General features: G+C 54.5%; 1 protein-coding gene across 1 annotated transcript; it reads right to left on the bottom strand.

Moving 5' to 3' along the window:
• Positions 1–2893: 2893 nt before the first annotated feature.
• Positions 2894–6309, bottom strand: LOC108642802 (class II histocompatibility antigen, B-L beta chain-like; the record flags this gene model as incomplete). Its single annotated transcript, XM_029961118.1, has 6 exons — positions 2894–2902; positions 2961–3118; positions 3635–3916; positions 4623–4892; positions 5474–5734; positions 6210–6309. Coding segments are annotated over 6 exons (1080 nt in total), but the record flags the coding sequence as incomplete, so codon positions are not given.
• Positions 6310–14521: the final 8212 nt, after the last annotated feature.

Here is a 14521-nt window from a genome sequence, read left to right as displayed (position 1 = left end):
TGGGAATGGGGACAATAGGAATGGGAATGGAGACACCTGGAATATAAATGGGAACACCAAGAACTGGGCATGGGGAAAACAGAAGTGGGATGGGAACACCAGGAATGGGAGGACGGACAATAGGAATGGGAATGGGGACACCTAGAATGGGATGGAACACCTGGAAAGGGAATTGGAACATATGGAATGGGAATGGGAACACTTTGAATTGGAATGGGAACTCCTGAAATGGGAATGGGGACACCTGGAATGGGATGGGAACAACTAGAATGGGATGGGAACACCTGGAACAGGAATGCAAACCCGTGGAATGGGAATGGGAACAGCCGGGCCCGGGCTGTGTCCCTGGGGAAACAGGAGGCCAGGCCCAAAAGAGTTAACTAAGAAATTGGGGCCTGCTAACAAGCTACCAACATCCAAGACCATCTGTGCTCGTTCTGTTCTACTGACTGGAGCAAAGCTTCAGAGAATAGTACAGGAACATGTCCTAGGCCTCGAGGGGATAAATTAGAGAGACAGCAGGATCAGGGAGACATTGGAATAGGAGGAATAGGCCGGGAGCCAGGGCTTTTTCCAAGCTTCAGTGAGCGGGTCAAGACCAATGGAAGAGAAGGAAGGTCAAGCTGAGGAAGATGAGTTGAAGCCCCCAGAGCCATGGAGGAAGAGTGGAAGTACCCTCAGGATTGAGGGCCAAGAGAAACACCGCCCCAAGCCCCGCCTGAGCTCCACCTCTACTCCGCCTGTTATTAATATGCATCGATAGATGTTGTAATCACTTGAATATGCATTTAATCCCAGCTGAAGATTGGATAAAAATGCTGATTTTGTGTGAAGCCTTCGAGCAAGTTTGTCCAGCGCCACCTGGCTTGCTCCCAACGTTGAATAAACAAATACCTTGCTGCTTAAAGATAAAAAAGTCTCTGAGCAGTTTCTCGGACCGATTTTTCGGATTCACCAAGAAGGCCAAAAATGTCCTCTCCTGAGCCCAAATGACTCAGATGAATTCCTTTGCCCACATGCCGGGGCTGTTGGACTTGCCCCTTGTCTGTAACAAAGGAGTCTTAGTCAGCCCCTGCACCATCTGTGTGGAAATGTTGTCCCCAGGGCTCTCCAGGTCCCCCTGGGTTGCTCTGTGCCCAGCCCTGCTGCCCTCCCAGCAGAGTGTGGGGTGGCAATCCCTGTGTTCTTGGAGCCCTGGGAGCACGAGGCTTCCTCCAAGGCAAGGTTCTGTGCAGCCCAGTCTGCCCTTTGCCCAGAGCTCCTGGCCAGCTCCTGCCCTTCCTTCCTGCCTTCCTGAGGAGCTGTTGCCATCCAGGGCTGCCCTCCCAGCACTCAGCTGTCCCCCCAGGGCTGGGCAGTGTCTGGGGGGAGCCTGTTCCTGCCTGCCCAGCAGAGAGGAGAGAGCTGGGGAGGGGACAGGAGAGGCAGCACAGTCAGGGCAGGGCTGCCTTGAGTCAATCCTCTGCTGCTTTACAATCTCCTCCAAATTCTTTGGATTTCTTGGGGGAACTTTGTTCAACTCAGCCAGGAGCCCAGCCCAGCTCAGCAGCACAGACACAGCCCCAGGCACTGAATGACCCTCGGGAGTTGGGGATGAGTCCCTGAACATCAGACAAAGACAAGTTAAAGAAACCCCTGAAGAATTCCAAGTCAGATCCAAGTCCACAGTTTCTCCTGGTATTAATGAGTCCCACTGAGGGCCAGCACTCAGAAATTGTCCCCTGCTTCCAGTTAGAGCTGAAAACTGGAGGCAGTGATGACAGGTGGGGACAAGCAAAGTCCCGGGGTCTGTGATGCTGAATAAATCTGGCTTTGTTTTGTTCTTGCAAAGGGCCAAGGTCTGACCCCCAGCCCTGGGAAGGGAGATCCTGTGCCTGCCCCATTCCTCAGGGCTCTTGCTGGGGCTCTGGGATGTGGGGATGTGCAATGGCAAGGGCAGGAGCATGGGGCAGCACCTCTGTGTCAGCTGAATGAGACTGAAGTGTTTTGCTGAGGGGGATGAGTTATGAGGAAAACCAAACTCCTCCCTGTAAGGAATTGTAAATCGGAAATTAGGAGATTCCAGTTGAGGAAGTATGGAGAAAGGAAAAATAACAGCTTTCTTAAAGGATATCTGTGTATTGGCAGAACAACAAAAAGGGGAAAAAGTGGAAAAGGGGAAAAAGGGGCTCTTCCCACGAATCTCCCGCTGTCTGTGGCTGGCTGTGGCCGGGAATTCCCCCTTTTGGCCGATGAACACACGCCACTGCCAACACGGGAGCGGAGGAGGGAAAGGGCGACCTCCTCCCCAAAAGGTTCCTCTGGAGGGGGGTCAAACCTGTCCCATGAAGTCCGAGCAGGTCTGGGCTGGGGGCAGAACAGGGCGCAGGAAACGAAGGCAAACGGGAACCAGCAAACAGCCAGATGAGCAGGCCGAGAACAAAAGGACCTCGGAGCCTCTCCAACACAGCCCTTGCCTGAGCTAAGGCCAAAGTGAAGGGCCTTGCCCTTTGCCCAGGAGAAAGCAAAAAACTCCACCCCCCCCAGCCTTCTGAGGGCTCCCAACCTGCAATGTGGGCTGGGCCAGTTCCTTTGTGGGTGTGAGTCACCCAAGGCAAAGCCCCCTCCCCCATTCAACATCTTTCTTTTCCAGTGGGGCAGGGCAAAGAAAAATTCCTGCTTGGTTTTTCAGAACAAGTAAAGCTATGACAGGGATCCCCTCCCCCCTGCCCTCACTGCCCCCCAGTAACAGGGACTGGGGAGAACTGGGAAGCTTTACTGGGAACACTGGGAGCAGCTGGCTGGGGTCAGAATAAAAGCAGGGATGGGGGGGACACACGACCCCCCAAACTCAGCGTGGGGATGGACTGGGGGGGTCCCAGGGCCACGAGGAGGGGTTGCGGCCGCCAGCGGCTCAGGAGCTCTGTGGGGAGAGAAAAGGGGGTGAGAACAAAGGGGTTGGGGGGACAGGGGGGGCCCACAAGCTCTGGGAAAGGTGGGGACACGACCCCCATTTGGGGACCCCCCTTTACCTTCTCCCGCAGGTAGAAGCCGAGCCCCAGCGCCAGGAAGACCAAGCCCAAGACGAAGCCCCCGACCCCCACCAGGATCTTGCTGCGGACGGTGTCCGGTGGCATCTCTGGGGGGAGCCGGGGGGGTCAGCACCCCCAAAACCTCCCAGAGACAACCCAGGACCCCACAAACACCATCTTAGTCTCTCCCAGCCCACCGAGGACTCCCTGAAATCTCCTGCCAGTCCCTTCCCAGTTCCTCTGGGATCCCAAAAAGCCCCCCCATCCCCTTTAGGACCCTCCCAATCCCTCCCATCACCGCCAGGGCCCCCCTGAAACCCTTCCCAGTCCCTTCCCAGCCCCCTTAAGACTTCTCTGAACCCCTCCCAGTCAACCCAAGACCTCACAAGGTTCCTTCCAGCCTTTCCAGACCACTCCTGAAAACTCCCTCCCAGTTGCCCCCAAGACTCCCCAAGGCCCCTCTCAGCCCTCCCAGCACCCACAACCTCCTTCTCAGCCTCTCCATTGCCCCCCAAACCCTTCCCATTCCCCCCCAGACTTCCTCCCAGTCGCCCCCAGTCGCCCCCTTTCCCCCCCAGCCCCCCTGCCAGTGTGCCCCCGGTGCTGGGGGGGCCGGGCCGTACCCCAGTGCCGGCTGAGGGGGTGCTCCAGGCTGACGTGCTCCACCTGGCAGCTGTAGGTGACCCCGCGCCGGGGGGGGATTTCCAGCAGCACCAGCACCTGGTAGGTCCAGTCCCCGTTGGGGACCACGTCGGTGGCCACCACGTGCTCCGGCAGCTCCTGCCCATCCTGGAACCACCTCACCTGCACCGGCGCAGGGTAGAAATCCATCCCGGAGCAGAGCAGGCGGCCGGGGCCGGGCTGGGAGCTCGACGGCACCAGCGAGATGGACACGCTGGGGGGCACTGGGAGGGACGGGGGAGACACTGGGCTGAGCTGGGGGGCACTGGGAGGGAGGGGAGAGGGCTTGGAGGACATTGGTAGGGATTGAGATGGCAGTGGGAGGGACTGGGATGGCAGTGGGAGGGACTGGGAATAGAGTGGGGGAGAAGGGGCTGGGCTGGGGGGGCACTGGGGAGAGCGTTGGGAGGTCTGGGAGTGAAGTGAGAACGACTGGGAATGGACTGAGAGGGTCTGGGAATGGATCGGGAAGGTCTGGGAGTGGAGTGAGAGGGTCTGGGAAGGACTGGGATGTACTGGGAAAGGCTGGGCTGGACTGGGAAGGAAGCGATCCGGACTGGGAGGCTGAGTCGTGGTGAGGGAAGTCTTTGGTTTGGGTCTGCCTGGCAACTGGAGCGTCATCAGAAAGACGCGCTGGGATTGGCTGAGGGGCGGGAGCTCGGTGGCCCCAGCGGGGTGGAGACGCGGGGGGGCACTGGGAGAGACTGGGATGGACTGGGATGGACTTTAAAAAAGTGGAATGGACTGAGAGAGACTAGGGGGCATTGGAAGGACTGGGAGAGACAGGAAAGAACTGGGAAGGGGTAAAAGGCCAAGGGAAGGGCACAGGGAGGGCTGAGGGGTCTGGGGTGATTTCCAGGGAGGGCATGAGGGGCTCCAGGGTCATTCCTGGGGCAGGGGCTGAGGGGATCCGCTCTGCCCCACGCTCACCTCTCCTCTGCACTCTGAACGGAGCACCAAGTTTGTAGTTGTGCCGGCAGAGCCTGTCCACTTCACCCCGTTCGTACTCCAGAATTTCGGGGTTGTTGTTCCATTGCCTGGCCCAGAATTCTCCATACGGGGTGTCCCCCACAAAGACCCCCACATCGCTGTCGAAGTGGGCGTACTGCTCCCGGTTGTAGATGTACCTCTGCACGTACCTCACCCACTCGGTGCCGCTGATGAAGTGACACTCAGCCTTTCCCATCCACTGGAACACCCCTGTGTGTGCAGGACACGGGTCAGGGGATGCCTCGTCCCCCCCATCATCCCCCAGCCCCCCACAACAGGCTGGGAGCTCAGGGGGCCACCCCGGACCCCCCTTTCTCACCCCCTCTACCCCATGGACGCCCCAGCACCGGCTCTTGGCTGGGGGAGAACCCCCCCATCAGCCCCCCGGGGATGGACAGGGGGATTGGGGACCCCCCCACTGTGGATCCGACCCCCCCAGAACCCCAGAGAACCGCTCCAGGGCTCGATGGACACCCAGGAACCCCCAGGGCACCCCTCTGCCTGCTCTCCCACACCCCTTTGCCCCCCTCTCCCACCCCTTTCCCACCGGCCCCACAATCCCCAGACCCCCCCGCCCTCACTTTGGGGCTCCCACCCCCCTCCCACTCACTCCGGGCCTTCCAACCCCCCTCCACTCACTTGTTGGGGCTCCCACCCCCTCTTCTCCCCTCTTTCCCCGCGCCGTTCCCACCCGACCCCCCCCCCCCGCGTCACCCGACAGCTCTCTTCGCCCGCAGCCGGGGGTGCTTCCCAGCACCACCGCACCGCCAGCACGCCCCAGCTCCCCGCACACGCTCCATTGCCCAGCGCCGACAGCTGCGACGCCCCAATACGCCGGGCGGCGCCGTTTGTTGGGGTTGCGGGCGCGCTGGGCTTGCTTGAGGGCGCAGTCGGGGGCCCTTTTCGAGGCGTCTTCCCGCGCGACTGATGAGTCATCAGCCGCGCTGCGCTGGACTTGGGCGCGCAGGGCGGCGTGGGCGCTTTGGGATTGCTGAGGGCGTTGGGGCCCCCGCGGCGCCCCGGGGCTGGAGAAAGGATTCGGGGGTCGTGGGCTGCGGGGGAGGGGGGAGCTCAGGGCCCACCGAGAAATGGGCATCCAGGGAGTGCAGAGAATTGGGAAGCTTACTGGGACACCGGGTAGCAGTTCGGCGGGGTGTCAGAACCAAAGCAGGTACAGGGGACACACGAAAGGACCCCCCCCAAAATTTAGCACGGGATGGATTGGGGTCAGGCTGGGACCATCAGCCATCCAAGGACCCTCCAAATCCTTTCAGCCTTTCCATTTCCCCCCAAAGCCGCTCCCCTTCCCTTGAAAACGCTCCCACAAAACTCCCTCCCAGTTGCCCCCAGGACTCCCCAAAGCCCCCCTCAGCCCTTCCCAGCACCCAAAACCTCCTTTCAGCCTCTCCATCCCCCCCCAGACCCTTTCCCTTACCCCCCAAACTCCCAACCAGTTCCCCCCAAGGCCCCCAGAGCCCCTCAGCCCCCTCCCAGTGTGCCCCCGGTGCTGGGGGGGCCGGGCCGTACCCCAGTCCTGGCTGAGGGGGTGCTCCAGGCTGACGTGCTCCACCCGGCACCGGGGGGAATTTCCAGCATCCCCAGCACCTGGTGGGTCCAGTCCCCGTTGCTTCAAGAGAGCGTGGAGGAAAAGACTCCAGGCCAGGGTTGTGGATGAGATGAGATAAAGAGAGCAGGTCCTTTAGTGGAGCCTCAGGCCAGGGGAACACACACCACGTGCACCCCCCAGGCAGTGGCTCTGGGATTTTATAACAAGGTCCATCCAACCCCAGATCTCTCCACCCCCCACTTCTGCCCTGTTCTGCCCCCGACACGCCCCTTTGGGAATTGGCTTTGGGGTCTTTGGGACCCCTTCTTCCTCAGCATCATCTTCTTCGCAGCACCCACAGTCCTTGGAGCTCCTCCAAAGTTCTGGGCTTGAAGGTGGTTGTGTCTGTGTGATGTCTTCTGGTCCAGGCTTTTCTGCAATTCTACCTTGAAAAGAAGACTAAACACGCTAAAGGGATTTAGAGGGATTGATATGAGATGGGGTAACAGGGTTGGGGATGTGCAAACATTATGCTACAGGGTAAGGGATAGAATGCAGCTACATTAAAATCTGCAATCACTACACCACTACTTCTAAAATCTACCAAAGTTAAAAAATCCAAAAAGCTCTGAGGCATCACACCTCTTCTTTTACAGTTCTAGCACAACTTTTTATAGGTCAATCGTATTATATTATAGAGCTCCATTTCTATGTTGGGTAGGTACACCTTTTATATATATTTATATAACTTTTATAAACCTTTTAATGCCTTAATAAAATCCCAGGGATCCTGCTTGGAACTCCCCGCATCCAGAGACTGAGAGGATCTCCCTGAATAACACTTTCAGTGGGCAGTGGAATCCTCAGGGTCCTGGAACCCCTGGGGGCATCAACAGCTTTGTCCCTCCAAAGGGGTCACAATTTGTTTCCAATGGTTCAAGAATACAAAATAAACCAAATACCAGTTTCCAAAACCAAATCAACTTATAAGTCCAGAAATCACAAGTTAATATCCAAAATACCAGAAAGGATTTCTTCAAGATTCTTTCTTTGCAACCTGAAGTACCCATAATACAAATTAAACCAAATACCTGTTTCCAAAACCAAATAAACCAAATACCAGTTCCGGAACCAAATAAACCAATGAGTCCAGACTCCCAAATTAATATCCAAAATCATGGCCAGGCTTTGTGAACGAAGATGTGGGAAGGGCTCTGCCAACATTTGCTACAAGCACACTGGTGGCTAAAGAGGCCAATACGAGATAGACACGTCCAGTTGCAAAAGGCAGAGCAGAAAGACTCCTTGGATGGGATGGACAGGACACGGTTCTTTCTGCGTTGTCTTTTCTCCTCGATGGTGATCCTGCTGCGTTCTCAAAGGAAGCAGCAGCGTTAGAGATGGGGTGTCTCCAGACCTCCCGACTGGAGGCCAGAGTAGACCAGTGATGGAGATCAATGTGGCCAAGGCTGAGATGTTGTTTCAGGCAGTCCTTGTATCTCCTCTTCGGGGCTCCTCTCTTGCAGCAGCCGGTGGCAAGTTCACCACAGAGCACGATCTTAGGGAGGGGGTGGTTGGTCCTTCATCCTGGAGACGTGCCCTGCCCAGCACAGCTGTGTTCTCAGCAACATGGCCTCAATCCTTGTGACTGCTGCCTGTTCCAGAACAGATGGATTGGTCACATCATCTGACCAGTGGATGTTTAGGATTGTACGGAGGCAGCGTTGATGGAAGCGTTCCAGGAGTCGCAGGTGGTGGCTGTAGATGACCCAGGATTCGGACCCATATAAGAGAGTAGACAGCACAATGGCTCTGTAAACACCAATCTTTGTGCTTTTCTTCAAGTGTTTATTTCACCAAACTCTTTTATGGAGTTTTCCAAAAGCTCTCTATGCCTTTGCTAACCTGTTGTCCATCTCTCCGTCAATCTCACCATCCGAGGAGATGAGGTTGCCAAGGTAATTAAACTGCTGGACTGATTTGAGCTCTGATTGGCCAATAGTGATGTGGGGATGATGGAAGACTTCCCGAGGTGCAGGTTGATGGAGAACTTCTGTTTTCTTTAAGCTGACTTCCAGCCCAAAGAGCTCAGCAGCCTCAGCAAAGCAGGATGTTAAACGCTGCAGAGCTGCTTCTGTGGGAGCGACGAGGGCGGCGTCATCAGCATAAAGCAGCTCCTGGACAAGATGGTTTAAGGTCTTGGTGTGGGCCTTCAGTCGCCTTAGGTTGAAAGGGCTTCCATCAGTACGATATCGGATGTAGATCCCGTCCTGATCATCGAGGTCTGCCGTGGCCCTTTGGAGCATCCTGCTGGAAAAGATTGTGAATAGGGTTGGTGCAAGAACGCAGCCTTGTTTCATACCATTGGTTATTAGAAAGGGCTCAGAAAGTGCATTGCCATATCTGACTTGGCCGTGCTGATCCTCATGGAGTGAGATGATCTCTTTGAGGAACTTGGGGGGACAACCTAAACGTTCCAAAATCTGCCACACACCTTTTCTGCTCACAGTATTGAAAACCTTGGTGAGGTCAACAAAGGTTCCATAGAGACCTTTGTTCTGTTCCCTGTACTTCTCTTGCAGTTGTCTGAGAACAAATCCCATGTCTGTGGGGCTCCTGTTGGCTCTGAAACCACATTGGTTTTCAGGGAGAATTCCTTCTGCTATAGTGGGTTTTAGTCTGTTCAAGAGTATTCTTGCCAGGATTTTGCCAGCAATGGGGAGCAGAGTAATACCCCGGTAATTTCAGCAGTCTGATTGTGCTGGTTTAAAAGTAAACCAGCAGGGGAAATGAAGTCAACTCAAAAGAGAGATTTTAAGTGAGAATAATAATTTAATAAAATAATACTTTAAGTCTGATTATACAGACAAACAATTGGTTTTAACCCACAAAACCCAAATGTCTAACCCAGCACCCTGGGGCATGAACAGAGTGGTGTTTGTTGGGCCCCCTGAGCCCAAAGTAAAGGGAGAGGGAAAAAAACCCTGTTGGTGAGACTGGTGGTGAAGTCTGGTCAAGAGTGGTGGTTGCAGTTTGGTTGAGAGTGGTGATCTGCAGTCTGGTTGACAGTGGTGGTCACAGTCTGATTGAAAAGTGGTGGTTGCAGTCTGGTTGGAGGGACATCGCTGACATCACAGAGAGAGCAGTGACATCACAGGGACAGCGGTGACATCACAGACACATTGGTGACATCACAGGGACAGCAGTGACATCACAGAGACATTGGTGACATCACAGGGATAGCGGTGACATCACAGGGACATTGGTGACATCACAGGGATAGCGGTGACATCACAGGGATAGCAGTGACATCACAGATGCAGTAGTGACATCATCGACACAACTGTGATATCACAGAGACATTGGTGACATGACAAGGACACTGGTGACATCACAGACACAGTGGTGACATCACAGAGACACCGGTGACATCACAAAGACAGCAGTGATGTCACAGGGACAGCAATGACATCACAGGGACAGAAATGACATCACAGAGAGAGCGATGACATCACAGACACATCAGTGACATCACAGGTATATCGATGACATCACAAAGACAACGGTGACATCACAAAGACAGTGGTGACATCACAGAGTCAACGGTGACATCACAAGCACAGCAGTGACATCACAGGGACAGCAGTGACATCACAGGGACAACGGTGACATCACAGGGACATCGGTGACATCACAGGGACGACAGTGAAATCACAGGGACATCGGTGACATCACAGTCACAGCAGTGACATCACAGGGACAGCAGTGACTGTTACGACCCCCCCCCAGGAAAAAGGCGGGGGGGTAACTCAGGTTTTATCAATAATTCTCTTGGGGTGGATTAAAGTGAAACGACACTGAATAATCGGTGTCTGAAAACAGATTGACAAGGTTTATTTGAACAATTTTGTATCAACAGGTATTGCAGCATTTTGGGGGCTGTCATATAACAAGGTCAACCTTTCAGGGGAGGAGAAAAATGCACAGGGGAGAGAAAGACAGGGTAAGAGTAAGGGAGAGCAAGAAAAAGGAAAAGAAGATAGTGGTAAAAACGTAAATAGTCACCGCCCACTGGATCCAGCCATGTAAAAAGCAATGGTCTGGATCCGCAGGCGGTGGGGGGAGAAGAGGGAAAAATCCCCCCCAAACCCCCAAAGTCACCAGTCAATATCCATATCCTTTGCACCTCCCCAAGGTGGGGAGTTGTTTCCATAGGGGGGTGTCCCCCTTTTTGGCGCGGAGTTCATGTGGAGGGCGTGGTAAACTCGGCTCTTCCCGCCTTTTGGGGGCTTGACATCTTCTGCACTGGAGGAGGAGGATGGGCCCAGCTGCCCATCAGAAAGTCAAAAGCCTGCAGAAGTCTCTTAGAATGCAGAAATCATTAACTGTTCCAGTCTCTGACACCACCCCGTGATTTATGCATTCAATGATTTTTGTTCTCTGTGAATCTTCTTTGTGGGCGGTGCTTCTCGTACAGTGGACAGGAAGACAGAAGAGTAAAGGAAAGGAAGAGGTAGCCCCAATGCACCGCAACCCTCCTCTCTCAAAAATCCCAACTTTATAATAAAATAGTAATAGGATTTCAATAGCTACAATCAAATATTTTAACATTTATAATGTTACAAACATACACAAGTACTTGAAATTATATATCAAAAAACATTGAGTTACTTGGGAGCTGGTAAAAGGCTTTCTTAAATTTAATTCTATTTGTTAAATTTTACTAAATATGAAATTCAATGCCTTTTAAGGCCGGAGGTTAATGTATATAATGCATATTTGTATGTTTCCAAATATGCATGAAGACTTGTACTAACTCCCAGGTTATATTTGGTTGAGTTTCTCAATCAAGAGAGATATTTAAAAAGACAAAATAAACTTGACAAAAATTAAACTAACAATACATCTCAGAAAAACTACACAAACAAGTGAACAATTCTTAACAAGTTGTTAATACAAGTAATTTTGGGAGCAGGGGAACACAAGCACAATGTTTGTGGTAGGTTTTTACATCTTGCAAAATTATTAGGATCATAACATTTTTAAGATAAAACACATGCAAACAAAAAACCCCAAACCTGTATAACTCTTCAGTTCTGTTGTCACTTCATGTTCTCATAGGACAATGAGAACTGATGACAGCAGCGGTAGAAGGCTTTATCGGTTCATGTGGTGGGATCTCTCCTGCTGGTTGGTTTCTGCAAAAAGAACAAATCTGGCCCATTGTGGACCGACTGTTAAAAAGAAGGAAGAATCCATCGAGTGCTTATTCGATGGTCCTTCCCGTGAGCACCTGTGGCTCCCCATGTGTGAGGGTGTTCCCATCCCACTTCTGTTTCCCCATTCCCAGTTCTTGGTGTTCCCATTCCCATTCCTATTGTCCCCATTCCCATTCCAGGTGTTCCCATCCCACCTCTGTTTTCCCTATTCCCATTCCAGGTGTTCCCATTCCCATTCCTGGTGTCCCCATTCCAATTCCTGGTGTCCCCAGTCTGCTCCCAATGTTCCCATTCCCATTCCAGGTGTTCCCATTCCCATTCCTGGTGTCCGCAACCTGCTCCCAATGTTCCCATTCCCATTCCCAATGTTCCCATTCCCAGCCCAGGTGTCCCCATTCCCATTCCTGATGTCCCCATTCCCATTCCAGGTGTCCCCATTCCCATTCCAGGTGTTCCCATCCCCATTCCACGTGTCCCCATTCCCATTCCCGCTGCCTCCATTCCCATTCCTGGTGTCACCAGTCTGCTCCCAATGTCCCCATTCCCATTCCAGGTGTACCCATTTCCATTCCAGGTGTTCCTATTCCAATTCCATGTGTTCCAATTCCCTTTCCAGGTGTTCCATCCCATTCTAGGTGTCCCCATTCCCATTCCTATTGTCCCTCCTCCCATTCCTGATGTTCCCATCCCACTTCTGTTTTCCCCATTCCCAGTTCTTGGGGTTCCCATTCCCATTCCAGGTATCTCCATTCCCATTCCTATTGTCCCCATTCCCATTCCAGGTGTTCCCATCCCACCTCTGTTTTCCCTATTCCCATTTCAGGTGTCCCCATTCCAATTCCACGTGTTCCCATTCCCATTCCTGGTGTCCCCATTCCAATTCCTGGTGTCCTCAATCTGCTCCCTATGTTCCCCTTCCCATTCCAGGTGTTCCCATTCCCATTCCACAAATTCCCATTCCCATTCCAGGTGTTCCCTTACCAGTTCCTGGTATCTCCATTCCAATTCCTGGTGTCCCCATTCCCATTCCTGGTGTCCCTAACCTGCTCCCAGTGTCTCCATCCCTCTCCCCGGTGTCCCCATTCCCAATCCAGGTGCCCCCATTCCCAGTTCCTGATGTCTCCATTCCCATTCCTCTTGTTCCCAGTCTGCTCCCAATGTTCCCATTCCCATTTCAGGTTTTCCCATTCCCATTCCAGGTGTCTCCATTCCCATTCCCCCTGTCCCCATTCCCATTCCTGGTTCCCAGGGAGGAACTGCCGGATGCCAGAGGAGGAACCAGAATTTATTGCCCAAAGCAGGAGATTTTCACACCAAAATTAACCCCGGTGATGTCACCACTGTCCCTGTGATGTCACCGCTGTCCCTCTGATGTCACCGCTGTGCCTGTGATGTCACCACTGTCCCTGTGATGTCATCGATGTCCCCGTGATTTCACCCCTGTCATTTCCCCTGCTGGTTTACCTTAAAACCAGCACACCAGGTCTGTGCCCAACGGGGGTCCCTGTGGATCATCCAACGCGGGTCCTCCCATGGTTGATGGAGTTGGAGCAGCGGCCGAAGCTCTTCCCGCAGTCGGGGCACTCGGGGCTTCTCTCACCGGTGGGTCCGTTGGTGGGAGGTCAATGAAGAGCTCTGCCTGAAGCTCTTCCCACACTCCCCACATTTGTGAGGCCTCTCCCTGATGTGGATGTGATGGTGGGTGTAGAGGGTGGAGCTGTCCCACATTCCCTACACGTGTAGGGCTGTTCCCCAGTGGGGATGTGCTGGTGGCTGAGCAGCTTGGTGCTTGTGCTGAAGCTCTTCCCACATTCCAAGCACTTGTAGGGCCATTCCCTGGTGTGGATGCAACGGTGTTTGCAAAGGCTGGAGCTGTCCCTGAAGCCCTTCCCACACTCCCCACACGTGTAGGGCCGTTCCCACTGTGGATCATCTGGTGTCGGAGCAGGGCAGAGATCTGATTGAAGTTCATCCCACATTCCCCACACATGTAGGGCCTTTCCCCACTGTGGATCATCTGGTGTTGGAGCAGGTTGGAACTCCGTTTGAAGCTCTTCCCACACTCCCCACACGTGTAGGGCCGTTCCCCACTGTGGATGCGACAGTGGGTTCGAAGGTTGGAGCTGTTCCTGAAGCTCTTCCCACACTCCCCACACGTGTAGGGCCGTTCCCCAGTGTGGATGTGCTGGTGCCTCAAGAGGTTGCATCTCTTGCTGAAGTTCTTCCCACATTCCAAGCACCTGAAGTGCTTTTCCCTGCTGGGAGGCTGCTCAGGGACCACCAGCTCGCAGCTCCGCCTCAAGCTCCGGCCGCCTTCCCGGCACACGCTGGCTCTTTCCTCCTCACAGCCCCCTGGGCTGGCTTTGGAGCCCCTCCTGCGGGGGCATCTCCGGCCCTTTTCCTCCCCGCTGCCTTCCTGCGCCGGGGAGCCCTTCAAAACGGCCTCTCCCACCAGGCTCTGCCGGGGGGATTTGTCCTCCGCGCTCTCCGGCCTCACCTCGGGGCCTGGGGCAGGAACCAACAAGGACACGCAGGGGATTTGCCTCCGGCCCACAGGGAAGCCCAAGGACATCCCCCCAACTCCGGCCCCGGCAGGACGGCCACAAAAGACAAAAGACCCACCCAAAGGGGCACTGACTTCCTCCTCACCTGCCTGGGGGGCCCAAGGCATCTTCCTCTTCCTCGCAGCCTCCTCCTCCATCCGCCCAAGCTTTGGGAAGCAGAAATCCTGATGGGGGGGAAAACAAGGGGTGAGCGCGTTGCCTTGGGGGTTCCTCCTGCCCAAGTCCAGCTCTAGGACTCACCGGGCATCCTGTGTCCATAAAAACCCCCAAAACAACAACATTCAGCCCAAAATCCCCTCCCAGGAGTTCCCCCTCTCTGCTCTCTGGGGTTAGGGGGGTCCCCCCTGTCTGGCCTGATGGCACTTCTGCCTGCATTGGGGGTCCCCCTTCTCTGGGCTGCCGGGGGTCCCGCGGCTCCAGGGGGTTCCCACTCTCCGGGGTCCCCTTTAGTGTTGCCAGGGGGGTCCCAGGGCTCACTTCTCCCCACTCTGCCTCCCGGGGCCGGCCGGC

This window comes from Manacus vitellinus, unplaced genomic scaffold (genome assembly GCF_001715985.3).
Source record: "Manacus vitellinus isolate BGI_N305 unplaced genomic scaffold, ASM171598v3 ctg7180002428049_pilon, whole genome shotgun sequence".
NCBI classification, from domain to species: Eukaryota; Metazoa; Chordata; class Aves; order Passeriformes; family Pipridae; genus Manacus; species Manacus vitellinus.
The sequence above is the reverse complement of the archived record's forward strand: the minus strand, read 5'-3'. Positions and strand labels throughout refer to the sequence as shown.